Source organism: Chlamydotis macqueenii, chromosome 6, assembly GCF_036417535.1.
Source record: "Chlamydotis macqueenii isolate bChlMac1 chromosome 6, bChlMac1.mat, whole genome shotgun sequence".
Taxonomy (NCBI): Eukaryota; Metazoa; Chordata; class Aves; order Otidiformes; family Otididae; genus Chlamydotis; species Chlamydotis macqueenii.
This window is the reverse complement of record NC_141561.1, coordinates 7,587,581-7,602,239: the sequence shown is the minus strand read 5'-3', so window position 1 is coordinate 7,602,239 and position 14,659 is coordinate 7,587,581. Positions and strand designations below refer to the sequence as shown.

The following is a 14,659-nucleotide window of genomic DNA, read 5'->3' as shown; positions in this document are numbered from 1 at the left end:
CCACCAGATGACAACTCTGAAAGGTTTGAGTCTTTTACTGATAGTACTGCATAGCTATTTCTCACATAGCCCACTTTCATTTGTGTGAAGAAATACTTTTTTTTTTTCCCCAATGTTTGGCCTATCTTCTGCCACAACATATAATGATGCATAGTTTAATTGCTGTCTGATATGAGGTAATTTAACAACACATCTTGGAGACTACGATATGGACAGATTTCTACTAATATAACCATAGAGAAAATACATCTTCTCAGGTTTTGTGTGCTAGCCCCTCCTGCTCCCTCCTCAAACCCAAGATTTTAACTTACAACCCAAATCTTGTTGGAATGTAAAGCAAAGTAGGTTCTCATAGCCAATTTTGATTCTCAAGATTTCAAATAAACACAAATCATAATGACAGACATCCGCACCTGTTTCTTTCCTACAGTTCATGGCTACAGCTCACTATTACCAGGGAAGTCCAACATACACAGTTGATTATCAAATAATATCCTAATTAAATTGAGAAATTAATAATAAGCCCCACAGCTAGTGCAGCACTGCTGATTACTATTCACATGTCAAGCACGTGTCCAGTATGACAGAGGCTGCAATCCTTATAAAACTGAACCACTTCTGCCGTGTGCGTGTGTGTATGTGCGTGTTTGTCTTTCTCTCTCACTCTCTCAAAATGGCTGGCATATTCCAGCTGTCAGAGATGTGATCTCTTCCTTCCCAGAATAATTAAAATATATTTTCCGTATTAACAATTTTCATCTCTGAGAAAGATCGTATTATTCTTACGAGTGTCCTAGGGGACAGCACACAAAAATACAAACTCATTCACATGACTACCAAGCCCTTAGCATGAAAATTACTTAGAAGCAACAACAGCTCATTAATTCAAAGGCAACAACACAATTCACAAGGTAAACCTCCATATTTTTTCCACTGACTGCAAGCAAACAAGTTTTAAGCGTCCACAGGAGGCTGAAAGACAATCTTTCAGTATGACCTGCATTGCTACAAAAATAAAAAGCTAGTATCTACTCATAAAATTCCTCCGCCCTGAAATTAACATACTGAGTAATTTTATTGTCATTAATTTATTTAACACATAGATATCCCTAAACAAAGAAAAGATTATGAGCTGGTTAAATCCACTGGATTTTTACTTTATCTTTCAGTACCTTCATATATTAACAGATTTTCTTCCCATAAAAAAATCAGGAGAAAAAACCTGCCTAACAGTTGCAGAACACAAGCTTGGCATATTTGTGAAGTGATTCTAGGATATTCTTTACCATATGCTGACTTACCAGAAGTACTTTTCTATTTGGCTAAGGGATCATTTTAAAATGTCAAGTTAGAATTTGTGGAAGAGATAAGACTAATAGAAAAATTCTTCACCTAAGATGTTAATTTAAGGATCCTGTACACAAAATTATCACTGATTTTGGATCTGGCTCTTAAAGAGCAAATATGTTGTTCCAAAATTTAGGGTTAGTTTTTATTTTTAGCGAATACGGAAGTATCATCTCTATAACTGGATCTGCTATGATTCATTGGAAAGGATCATAAGAAAAAGTACAATCTAAAAGGACAGATTGTAACAATTTCAACAGGGACAACCTGCAAAAAGGATACCAGATTTTCCTCTACAATGACTGGGAATTATCTTTTTAAATGGAATTGGTTACTACAGGAAAGGCTAAAAGAAAGCTACTGCAAGGGCCATAGAAAGAGCATGAAGGCAGAGAAGGAAATAAAATCAGCAGATTTAGTCTTGTCTCCCTCTTAGAAAAAGACAAGGTTAGGTATAACAGACACTCGTTCTTTTTGGAATTATCCTTAATACCAAAAGGGCCAGCTTTCATCTTTAGTTCTGTCATACTGGCCACAAATTAAAAAATTCTGTAATCAAATTTCCATGTTTGAACCATAATAAAAATTCTTGATTCCTGTTACTTAAAACAGAACTGAAGCCTCCAATTTCCCTCAGTCACAATGTCTGTCCTCTGCTATTGGCGGTAACAAGCTGTCCCCAGCCATGACCTGAGTGTAACCTGTCAGGGAAGATAGTGACTTCTCATCCCCCTTCCTTCTCTACTTTGTGTCTAGGATTTGTGGGCAGACGCAGGCATTGGGAAAGCCAGGGAAAGACGGGGAGATACAGGGGTTACGAGCAGGATGGGATGAAGACCAAAACCACAAAAAGGATGCTGAAAGCAGAAAGAGAAAGGAAAACAAGGCAACAGAGAGGCTAAGGAAAGCCTGTATGTGAAATCAAAAATGGAGACAAATTGAGTGGAAGAGGAGGATGGAGGCGTTGTAGAGGATGGGGCAATGGGGAGGGTTAAAATGGCAGCTGCCTCTATGGGCAGCGGGTGAGTGCCTCACACACCCTTACCAGATGTGCTGGTACACAGGTGTGCTCCACATTAAAGAGCAACACGGTTTGGATGCTGGCAGCTTTCCATCCCTGGTCAGGTATTTAGGCAAAAAAAAAAAAACCGAATTACGTGGACGTGCATTATACGGAAGGGAAGGGAAACAAGGAACAAGGTAAAGCGCCCTGACTTCGCTGCCCAGCCTCGGCTGTGGCCGACCACCACAGAAACGCCCCGCTGTGCCCCTCCTCGGAAGGCGGCTGCCACAAGCCCCTCTGGCCGGTAACCTTCGCGGGGAGGAAACCTCCGGCACTGCCCGCCCCTCCCGGGAGCCCCGCCGCCACCTGCGCCCCCCGGCCCGGGCTCTGCCCCTGGCCTGTGGAGCAGGAACGGCGCCATGTGCAACCGCCCGCCGGCCCCGCTGCTCAGCCAGGCAGGCAAGTTTTCAGGCGAGGTGGGAACAACCACGAATAGAGTTTATAAAAATATTTTAAAGCTGTCGCGGGTTGCTCGCACGAGAACTAAAAAGGGGAAAAGCTTCGAGAGCGGAGCGGGGCTGGGGGTCTTAACCGAGTGCCAGCGGCGGGGCCGAGGGGAGGCGGCGCGGGGCGCCGAGGCAGGGTCAGGGCGGGAGCGGGGCCTGCGAGGGCCCTCACGCCGCGGGAGGCCGGGGCTGCGGCGAGGAGCGGGGGCTGAGGGAAGAGCAAGGGGGTCCAGAGGAGAGGCTGAGGAGCGAGGCGGACGGCTGCGAGCGCAGAGCGGCTGGTGGGGGCAGTTAGGAGGGCAGGAGCCGGTGTGGGGCTGCCAAGGCTGAAGAAGAGGAGGCGGGAAGGGCTGCTGCGGCGGAATGAAGAGGAGGGTGTGGGTCCAGGAGAGCGAGGCGGGGAGGGTGCGGGGAGAGCTATCGGGGATGGGTTAACACCTAACGGCGTCTCGGGACGGAGGGGAGGCGATAGAGCACGCCACAGAGGAGGGCAGGAAGGCAGGTGCGGGGTGAGGGACGGGCGGGTGCTCACCTCTGTCCTCCAGCCCCTCGCTGAACTGCCCGCTCTCCCCGATCCGCAGCTGCTCCGGCGGCTGCTCCCGGGGGGGCACCGGCGGGCTGGCCCCGGGGGGCTGCACGATGGCAGGGTCCGGAGTGGTGTCCAGGGGGGCAGCGGACGGCTCCATGTCTTGCGGAGCGGCGGGAAGCGGCTGGCGACTGTGACAGGGAAGCGAGGAGCGAGCGGAGCATCCAGCCCAGGTGCCAGCCCGGGGAGAGGAGGAGACTCCGGCTCAGAGCATCAGGGAGACGGGGACAGGCAGCGAACAAACTCCTCCGGCTGCTCCCCGCGGCCGCCTCATCGCTAACCTCGCCGCCGGCGGCGGAGGCGGGGGGGGGGCAGGTGGGAGAGCGGTGCCGCCTACCCCGCGCTGCCCTTCCCTTCCCCTCCCCGCCCCGGGGAGCCCCTCCGGCGGCGGGAGCGGCGGCCGGCTCCGCAGCGGGGAGGGGGCGGGAGCCGGGGCCGGGCGGTAGCTCGCCCCCGTGCGGAGCGGCGTGTGAGCGGCCCGTGGGGGCAGGAGAGGTGGCGGGAAGAGCTCTGGTCTGTCACCTTCGGGGGCTCCTCGCCCTCCAGAGCCCGCGGGCAACTGCGAAAGGTGCGGCAGGACCTTGGGCTTAAGGTATGTCCCGGGGCCGGCCGGAGAAGCGGGTGACCTGTCAGCCTGCCCTCGCCGTGGCGGGCTCTGCCTGCCCCCTCCTCCCGCTGCCGGCTCTCTCGGGGGGAAGAGTTGCCCAGTGAGTGGCCAAATCCGGAGCCCTTGCACAGCAGAGCCAGAGGCAACCGCCTCACGCCGCTCCCGAGAGCTGGGGGTGCTGGTCGTCTTCTGCCAGGCCCCGTCTGCCTCGCCTCCCCTCCCCTCACACAGGTCGGTAAAACTCAGCACTTCTCTTTTCTGGGGGATTTGCTTATCCCCAGTCCACTGTAGCCCTTTGTCAGGAATCACCACACGTATGCACCCCATGGGTCCCCCCAGTGCTGACGTGTTGTTACGCTGACACTTGCTTTTACCAGTATTAGCCTAAAAACTGTCCTAGGATATAGAGCAGTCTCATGCTGAAGCATGGGATTAGACTCCTCTGCTGGGGTTCAGGGCTGTTCTTGGTCACTCACCTGGCATTCCTAGGGCTGCAGAGGAATGTAGGGAAAAAAACTAAAACATTATGAGAACAAAAATATACAAAAAAAAAAAGAAAATTTTACTGATAGATCCTTGCCAGAGCTGTTTTCTTCTTCTCTGCTGGTTTTTAATGACTAGATAGAGAAGTGCAAATAAACAAAAGCATTTTCTGCGCTAGCACAGTGTCCCAGTTGCATGGCTTACTAGGATGCAGATGAATTTTGAAACTGGATTGTGTTTTACTTTGAATCTAGGAAAACATCAGAAGACTGCAGCCCAAGTCCTCAGCCGATATGTCTGGATATAATCCCCATTTAAGTTATATGAAGGTCAGGTTGCCTTTCTCTTTAGACAAATTAGCAAATTTGGGGAGTATAGAAAGGCTAGCAGGAAATTAATATTTGTGCTACCATACGGGCATGATTTTATAAGCTGTCAGAATCTTGCTGATGTCAGCCTTAAAGTTTTGCAGTAGTTTAGTAATAGCTATTTGGGAATGATTAGTGAAACATTACTATCAAAATGTCTCCATTTTAAACAGTGTCTCTTAATTCTGTGTACTAATCTTCAAAATATTTTCAGCTGTATTTTAAGGTATGAATTATTTGAAAAGGTACCTATAAGTAAATGTTAAGATGACATAAAATACCATTCTAGAAAATGATTGGCATTTCGGCAGCCTTGTGGAATGGAGATGCCTGTTGTGACATGCAGGATTGGTGTTTGCTTTTTATCTAATCTGACAATTTCTTTGTGTGTAGTCTACCATACCTACTACATGAAATGTTTTTGAAGTCTTCATGTCTCTTGCCTAAATCTTATCTTCACCCTTAGCTATCCTACCCTGCTTTTGTGAGATCCCAGAACTCTCACTCTGCTAGCTGGATCAGCATTAATATGAATATAAGCAATGCTCAAAGTATTTTCTTTTCCCTTATGTAACGGATACTAAGTTACAAAGTGCCTAATGTCAAAAGAGGTTCTCATGTGCATAAGCCAACAGAAGTGAGTTCTTGTGAGAGAAGTGGTGGTTTTGGGGTTTAGGCTGAATTGGGAGGGGCTGGAAACTAGTAACACAAAACAAATATGGTTTTCTTTATGGACTGTTCATTAAGCTCTGGTGACCTTGCACCTGCAAGATACTAGAGATCTGTATGTGTATGCATGAGAGAGAGGAATGAAAAGTAGAAAAGACTTACCTTTTGTTACTTGCCATAAATAATAGATTGTCATGTCTCTCTGTCACTTAAAATGTGTTTATAAAGTGAGAATCCTTAAATTAGCAGAACCAGTTTTGTAACCTGGTAAGAGAGAAGCGATTGAAGCCAAATCACTTTTCAGGACGTGGCAGGGATACAGAAACCTTTGGTGAGTCAGTTTGGAGAGACACTCTCCCATGCAGAGTGCATCCAGTACCAGCCATGAAGAATCCCTTGAAATTGCTGCAATGGATATAACACTCCCTAATGCAGTCGTTGCTGGATCCCTCCCTCTTCTAAGGAGATAAGTCCATATCTGATCCATTCCAGTAGGAACTTTCTTATTCCTTGCATAAATGGAAAATTGACTAGGGACTCTCATTGGACACTACCCCCTCTCTGTAAGTCTCTCTGATCTATTTTGGTTTTCTTAAAACTGCCAGAAATTAACCTAAGAGGGAAGTAAGTGCCTGGAGATTCCTAATTCCATTTTTTTAAAAGGAGGTGAAAGGGGCAGGTTTGCAAATGATTTGGAGGAAAAGAGGAACAAGGAACACCCAACCACAAGTTTTAAATTTTAATATGTTCCTTTTTCTTTTTTTTTTTTTTTTTTTTTGGTTCTTGATTGCTGTTCTTATATAAAACTGTGACTGACAGGGGCTGCAGCTGTCTCCATTTGTATGAATGCTATAGTGTTCAGGCTATAGCAAAGAATACGAGGCTTGCAAAGAGTATTATAGTTTCTTTTAAATTACTCTCTTCAGTGCTTTCAAACATGGCTTCATGGGAGAAGGGGTATCTCTGCCTTTAGCAAATACAAATTCAAAACATTAAGCAGATCTACAATAAAGAGCCTTTCAGATCAGACCGTTATTTATATAAGCTTGCTACTAAGAAGCAGAAAGACTGCCATATCGTAGCAGCTGGAAGCTGCTTGCCAGCATTGCATCTTACTTCTTATGACACCTCTTTCACCTGAAGTATGTTCCATTGGATAAAGATGTAAGGCTAAGGTTTTAAAGACGTGGATCCTATTTTCCAGCCCTATTGGACTGCTTGTGTAGAAAGCCTGTAGGCAAAGTCAAGAACAGAAAACGCATGACTCTAATAGCTATATTATTTTATTTCTTGGCCACTCAAACCTCCCTTTGTTGGACATGAATAAGGAGAAGCCAAAATCAATGTAAAACAGAAAAAAAAAAAAAAAAAGAGCCACCTCTCTGGATGCAATCTAAATAGACTGACACCATCCCATATTCTGTATCTGCTGCAAGATTAACACACACTGGCAGAGAACTTTGTTCCCAGCTGAAACTGCCTGTAATTTCCATAATATTTTTCCTTCCAGAGAAAGGTGATTCCAAACATGATGGAGATCTCTTGCACCACAGCAACCAGCAACAACAAAGAGAACTTCTCTTGTTTTTCTTCACTGGGGTTGTCTGCGGTCTGAATTTGCTGTGGTTATTTGTGGTGGTGCTTTTCCTTCTTTCTGCCCTTCCTTCTTCCTTCTATTGAATAAATTAAAAATATCAATCAGATTTGAGATTCTTCCTCCAGGCCCACCCTAACTCTCAGCTAAGTCAGAGAAAGAACTTCAATTATATTTGACAAAAATTGGATTAGCTCCATCATTTTATTCTTTTACAAGGTAGATATTTTCCTGAGGTAATAAGCAGTCTCTGGACAGTAGGTTGGCCTACTTTCCTAAGTTACAGTCCCTTTGTTTCACTTAAACATTATTCCCGTACTACCGTCACCACTCATTATGGGATGGCAGAGTAGAATGGTGCAGAAAAGCAGAAACAATGCGGTGCTATTGCAGCATGTAGAGTGAAAATTGAACCAATGGGTGACAATGGTAAGTCAAGTCCTGGTCCATCAGTGAGATAGTGGTCGCTATATGAATGCAGAACATTTGGTTTTCCTCTTCAGTCTGTGTGGAGTTGAAATAATAAATCCATTTTCATTGTAAAAACACTTTGGATATGTTAGCATTGTGTGTTCATTTGTTGTTCCAGACATGAGAACTGCATCTATTCTGGACTTTCTGGTTTTCCTTTTCTTTTCAGCACTCCTGACTGGAATGTTTTCACCTGAATTAGCAGAACACAGTTAGCAGAATTCAGAGGCTCCTGAGAAGCAAGTTTGGTTGATTTCATTGGTGTTAACTAGTCAATGTTCCAGATTGACCATCATCCTAGGTGTAGCACTTAATTTAAGAGCACTCTTGCATATTTGGAAAGAGTTGGTCAGCTGGCCCAGTGGTTGGTTTTTAGTATATATAAAAGAGTATATATAAGAGCAAGATAATGATACTGTCATCATTCACCCTTCTGTTTGCAGGGTTGCGTTTCATATACAGGTGAAACACAAAAGTGCCTTTTTTTCTGGCAACAAAATACTGTATTTGCCACTGGTATCAGGGAGTGCTACTGTAAGCCAGGTTGGTTTATTAGTTTGGTCTATCAGGTGTGTCATGCCTGACATTTAAAAAAAAAATGCTCACTTCTTACTTTCATCAGTATGCCTTTCGTGGAACTACAGCAGGAGGTAATGGCATCCCCATTCAGTTTTATGGGAGACACATCTGAAACAAACTCAATTCTAAATGGACAGGCAGACATCAGTCCTGTAAAGGTCATCATTACAGATAATCTTCAGTGCTGCTCCTCTGGGACCAAAGTCTGAGACTGATTTATCCTGATATTCCTAAAGGCAATGCCTTCACGTAAGTGATTATGCTGTTTAAATGCGCTGATAGTTTGCACTATAGCTAACATTTTGTGCCTGTCATGTGGATGAGATGGTAAGATACTGGGGATCATTCGTTGCCATTTAGACACGTCCTCTGCTAAATTAATAGATTAAAATAAGTCTCTTTAGTGATGAAAGCCTCTAATCTTTTCTTTTAATAGTCCCTTGACCATTATGTGCAATATCGGCTACCATAGTTTTCTTTTACAAACAAATACAAATTAGACTACATTTTGTAGGATATTTTAAAACTTTTTTATTTGTTTGTTTGCTGGCTTGATGGCATGTAGGCAGAGGCAGATACACATTTTGCTGTTGTTTTGTAGATCACATGTACTTTCACAGCATGTTCAGTGGTCAACAGGATGAGAAATTCTACACTAGGTTCTTTTAACTTGGTCTAGATACCTCTCAGCCTAGTGTTAGTCACCATATTTTTTTTTAATTTAAAATAAAACAATAATAATGATGTTGGTACAACAGTGCTACATTAATTTTTAAACTGCAGAGCATGCTTAAATTATTACCCAATGTATGTAGGTCCTTTACTATTTCTGTCTTGCACTGGGTTAAATAGAGTTTAAATTTAAATCATCTCTTTTCCTGGCATTTTTAGACTGAATATTAGCTTGGGTCAAAAATAATCAGAATGTTATTTTGAAAAAAGAATATGATAATTCAGGGTTTTTTTTCCTTCAGGCTATGAAAGAGTGCCTATAATATGATTCCCAGAGAATATAGCATGCGGTGACCTTGGTAAGTAATTGCTGATACCTCACATAAGCACCTACTCTTCCTCTGTATGATGTAGTTGCAGGATCGTATTTGCAAAAAATGCCAAAGCTAGCAAGAGCCACAAGCATTCATAAATTCCATTGTGGCAAAAAAAGGAGGAATAAAAACATAAAACGCAAATTATGTCATCTTAAAGTCAGCAGAAGATCTTGAAAACGATTATTCACAGTAAGCGTTTTCCATCTTGAAAATATTTTAAAAGCTGATTTTAATCTGAGTTAAAATTGCTATGTAAATATAGGAAACCAAAGGTTTACTCACAAAAACTAAACTTAATATTTTGTTCAGAGAAACGTTATGCAGTCATGCAAGATTACATGCCTCTATTTCAAACAATGTTATTTCTTTATGTCACTGAAGATGTTTTGTTTCTATGTAACTGAGTTACAGTTACAGTACAGTTTTTATGTAACTGAGTAAAACTTATTTATTTGACAGTGGCTTTATTTAATTGGTAATATTAAGAAATATTGAAGAAGAATGGAAGGGATAATGAACTGAATTTTAAAGGGGTAGCAACCTGTTACTGAAGTAATTTTTTGGTTTTTTGGTTTGTTTTTTTTTTTTTTTTTTTGCTTCTCATGCTCTCTTCCCATGCTATGTGGAAAGATCTTTCCTCTTCCAGTGAGACTCTAACTGTAGCCTAATAGATGACATGAGTATAAGCAGCTGAGATTTCATTTGCGCATCAAAGAAAAGAAAAAAAAGAAAGATAGGAGATTCATAGGAAACAAAAGTCTATAATTTTGTAATAAACTTATCTGATAACTTATGCAAATACATTGGAAGTGTCTACTTGTTAACTTCATGTTTTCTCCCATATCTTTGAAAAACTTATACACAATTTTCCGCTAAGTTTATACGATTAACCACGGGATGAAGTGAACTACAGGAATCACAAAACATTATTTTTAGTATATACAGATTGGGTCACTTTTCCTATTGCCAAGCCAGTGCCCATTCCTCCTGTCTATGCCTGTAGACAGGTGCACCTGTGATTTGGGTTAATATCTTATTCCTTAGCAATTAGTATCATCAGCAAAAGAGTAATTTAGCTTTTTTTATCTTGCAGAATTTTTATCTTTTATCAAAAGACCATGCGTAAGTATTTGAGGGAATGATCTTTCTACTAATCTATAGCAATAATATTTATATTGCTTCTACCTTACTGGTAAGTAAATACTCCATAGCTCAATTTTGCTGTGAGTTTTTTGATAAACTGTATGATATCATAATATTTGTGTGTTATTTTGAATAACTAATCCACATTGTTTAGTGAGTTGGAAAAGAATATCTTATCCCTTTCTTATGCCAAGTGGATTGTAACTAGGGTTCCGCGTATTCCCACTTGAGTATTTAGCTAGGATGATTACATAAAGTATTTGATAAAAGAATTATAGCCACAGACAAAATGAATATTTTGCAAAACGTTCTTCATAACCAAGAAACTATACTTACTCCATTGTGTGTCAGTTTTGCAGGGGTTTTTTTGCATCTACACAAACATATGTTTGACACTTAAAATCATTTAACTCTCCTGGGTTTTGATGGACATGAAATTCCTGAGTACCAAGTAGAATCTGTTATGCACTTTTTTTTTTTTGGTTGGTTTTGTTTCTGCTTTTCTACTGGAGGAAGGAGAATGAGTTTCCTGAGTCCTGCCATACAATTTTATTTTGAATACTTCATTTTAATGAGACATGGTGTAGGTAAAATCAGGAAATTAAATTCTTCAGATACTAATTTTTGGAAGATTAGGTTAGGCAAAAGTAATGTCAACAACATACAAAGCAGTTTCAATAGGTTTCTGCATCCTTTTTTCTCATGATATAATCATTGTTTCTCATCCTCTTAGGTAAAAATTTCAGTGGACAATGGAAAAAATATGAGACAGTGACAGTCTCTTTTGTAATTTTGAGAGTGTGAATTCATTCTTGTAAGAAGAAGTGAGAGCCATTTCTTTGTGTAATTCAAACCCAAAAGTTTCTATTCTGTTGCAGCAAAGCCTTTCTCTATGTGCAGCAGTAGCAAAAGATCTCTATTTGATCTAGCATGGTGAAACACGCCGTGAATATTGACATTTATATATCCATAGTGACTACTGTCTGATCTGGATTTATATAAGATGGATAGAGTAGTCGGTTAATAAGCCTGTTAAAACATTTACGTTACATTTAGTGGGGATGTTGAAGATGTCCCTACTCCTTGCAGGAGGGTTGGACTAGATGACTTTTAAAGGTCCCTTCCAGCCCTAACCATTCTATGATTCCATGGCAGAGTTGTGCATGACTATTAGCATGTGCTAATTTTATAAGGAAAAGGAGCATCTTTAGGAAATTGAAGAACTTTTCTTTGTAAAATGAAGAGCGTTAAACACACTTCAGCTATTAATGTCTTTTTAAGCAACCAGTAAAATTCAAATTTAAAGGCAATTAAAGACTGGAGTTCAAAATGTCAATGAAATTTTGAACCTCTGCTGCAATATAATTGTTGTGTAACAAAAAAGAAAGAGGGAGATGTCAGTCCTATGATTTAATCCAATTTTGATAAAATTCAATTTCTGCCTGTTTTAAATTTTCTCTCAAGCTTTTTGTACTGCCTAAAAGTGATTAAGGGACAGGCAGTCATATAGTAATACAGGCAGCTTCCTCTCCACCATCAAAACTACACGTGTTTTCAATATTGGGGTGCAGGGTTGCTTCAATAGCCACAGAAATTTCACTTACTTTTCATATTGTTTGATTAGAAAATGTGTATTTTAAGAGGTTTTATTTCACTGATAAAGTTTATGTACTTGTGTTTGTTTTACTTTATCCACTGACTATCACAGCTATCACTGAGCTATACAAATTATGTATAGTTGTACTTATAAGTTTAGGCAAACTGAGGCAAAATCTCTAAAAAGAAGTAACATGTTTCATTAAACCAACTGGGGTAATCTGTTTCCAACTAATATACTCAGAAAGTGTAGCTGGGTGTACAGTCGTCATGACTTCAGGAAGGATTTGTGCGTCCAAAATTGCGTGCTTTTTTCACCTGTTTGTTTAGTTGTAAAAACTATCAATAGACTTTGTCATATCTTTGTACCAAAGTGTCTTCATTTCATATGTCTGGTTTTTGTTATATTTAGGATCTCAGTGTATAATTCATGAGCAGGAGATGCATCATAAAAGGACTTTTCAGGTTGCATCAACTATGAGCCATATTTGAGTCAGGATTTTTTTGTGCAACAAGGAAAGGTTCTTTCTATAAAGTTTGAAATTTTGCAGAAGTCAGTTAGCACAAGGAAAAAAAGCAAGAGCGCTCAACTTTGTTTTTTATTTCAGTTCTCAGAATCACTTCAATTTCACAAGTTCTACAAATTTAATTCTTCATTTCAGACTCAACTCATTGCTTACAAAGAAATATTTAATTGCCGTCTTGATAATGCTATGTACCAGCACTGTATCTTGCCCTGCTGGCTGGTGAATCATAGGTGGAACTGGCAAGCTGAAGTGAGTAGGTGGGGCTTCCAAATGGGCAGTTAAGCACAGCAGTATGCTGTATGTACAGGAGACAGACTTGGCTGTAGGGCAGTACTGGTCAGGAGTGCCTTTGCCTGAGGTCCATGCTCAGTGTATGAAGCTTGGCGGATCTGGCTGGCACTGCAGGTGGGTGTATGAGCTTCTACATCACTCATGGTGGTCATTATCAGTCGATAATTTTAACTGGTAGAACTGTTGCAGCTGATGTCGGAGCTCAGTTACACGTTTTGGTAGTTCGAGTCTGAAATTGTAGTAGAGTGTCTGTGGCTCATCCACATCTGTACTCCGTGCCATCCATGTCAGCAGCTGTTCAGATGAAGGTGAGATAAAGATGCAGGGAGGTAAGGTGACGTGTTTTTTAGTTAGCTAGACTTTTAACAAGTAGGCTAATATTATAGCACAGATACGTGAAGAAGATAAAGGCCTCACTGTGTCAGTTCCAGCCCCAAAATATTCTTACAAACCCATTACACATTACATGTACAAGAGGAGTCCAGTTTCTGCTCTTGGAGGAGCCAAAAGCACCTCTTGCATCAGGCAATACTTGTCAGAGGTTATTAGTGCTTGAGTATCGTTGTTATTTAGTTATAAAATAGATCTGGCTTTTTGCTTCTTGGCTCCTAACTTACACTTCTTCAAGTTAGCTATGCATTAACACTATCTTGGCTCATTCATTTGAGCTTTGCATGGAAACTGAGAACTTGGACACACACACGGTTCATGCCCATGTGTGGAATGTTTTTCCCATTATTCGTCTGTCCAAAATCTGTTTTAGGTCTGCAATAGAACTGGTTGTTGTTCTTCCCTTTTTGAAACTGAACGGGAAAAATAAGAAGCATCGTAAGAATGGATAGTCTGAGCCAGTGGTCACAAACTGTGTCTTGAGAGGCTCAGATAGGACATTAAGAAAAATATTCTTCAATATGATGTTAGTGCAGTACTAGAAGAGGCTACTGAGAGAGTCAGTGGTATCATGCTCCTTGGAGGATTTCTAAATTCAACTGGCAAAAAAGGCACAGGTAACCACAGCTGACCTGGTATAGTGGTGCTTATAGTCCTTCTCAGAGAAAAGAGTTGAACTAAATGATCTCCGTAGGGTGCTTCAGGCCCACACTTGTATGATTCAACCGGTATAAACATCAGGGGGTATGTAACTGAGGTTTTACCTAGTAAATTATAAATTAGTATCAAAATAGGTTGACACAAAATGTACAGAGGTTTAGAGACAGTGCTAATTCAGGCCCTTAGAGCAGGTTAATTCACCAATAAAGGGCAAGTTCTCTGTTTTTATGACTTACTCTTATTGCATTGTTCCTTTCTTGTTGATTTTGGAAGGGCTATTAATGGAGTATATTACTTATATGATACAGATAGTCTCTTTAGACCCCTTATTCCATTCTAATCTTTTTATGACAAGCATATTTTTTTTTACCTTATGTAACTTTGACTTTTAGGCTCTTTTTTTCACTGTTTCCTTTTTCATCTATGGGCATAGAAAAATGACCTTATAGCTACAAAGACGAAGATCATTAATTCTGAAACTGTCTGGAATTACAGGCTGTTCTGGCTGATCTATCCGTAAACTTCTCTGAATTGTCTCCTTTGTCAGCTTGAAGTGTGTGTAATTCTGTTGACTAAAAAAAATTCCATCTGTAAATAAAATTAAATTAGGAAAGAAAATCAAGAGCCTTTCAAGGTCTGTTTCACATCCTAAAATCATTATGAACACAAGTTCACTGAGATTTTTTTTTTGCATATCTTAACTTTGAGGATAAAATATCTTTGGAAGATATTTAAATTTTGTGAAGAACTTTTTTTCATGGAGGTTTGAAAATTAAATTATAGTTCTTCT

The 14,659-nt window shown here is 41.1% G+C and overlaps 1 protein-coding gene across 1 annotated transcript in view; it reads right to left on the bottom strand.

Moving 5' to 3' along the window:
* Nucleotides 1–3,756, bottom strand: part of TMEM163 (transmembrane protein 163) — a 97,697-nt gene extending 93,941 nt beyond the window's left edge. The window contains exon 1 of the mRNA XM_086751031.1: nt 3,389–3,756. Within this exon, the coding sequence (XP_086607157.1) occupies nt 3,389–3,542 (154 nt within the window). The 5' untranslated portion in view covers nt 3,543–3,756. The remainder of the gene's footprint in view (nt 1–3,388) is intronic.
* Between the last annotated feature and the right edge of the window lie 10,903 nt (nt 3,757–14,659).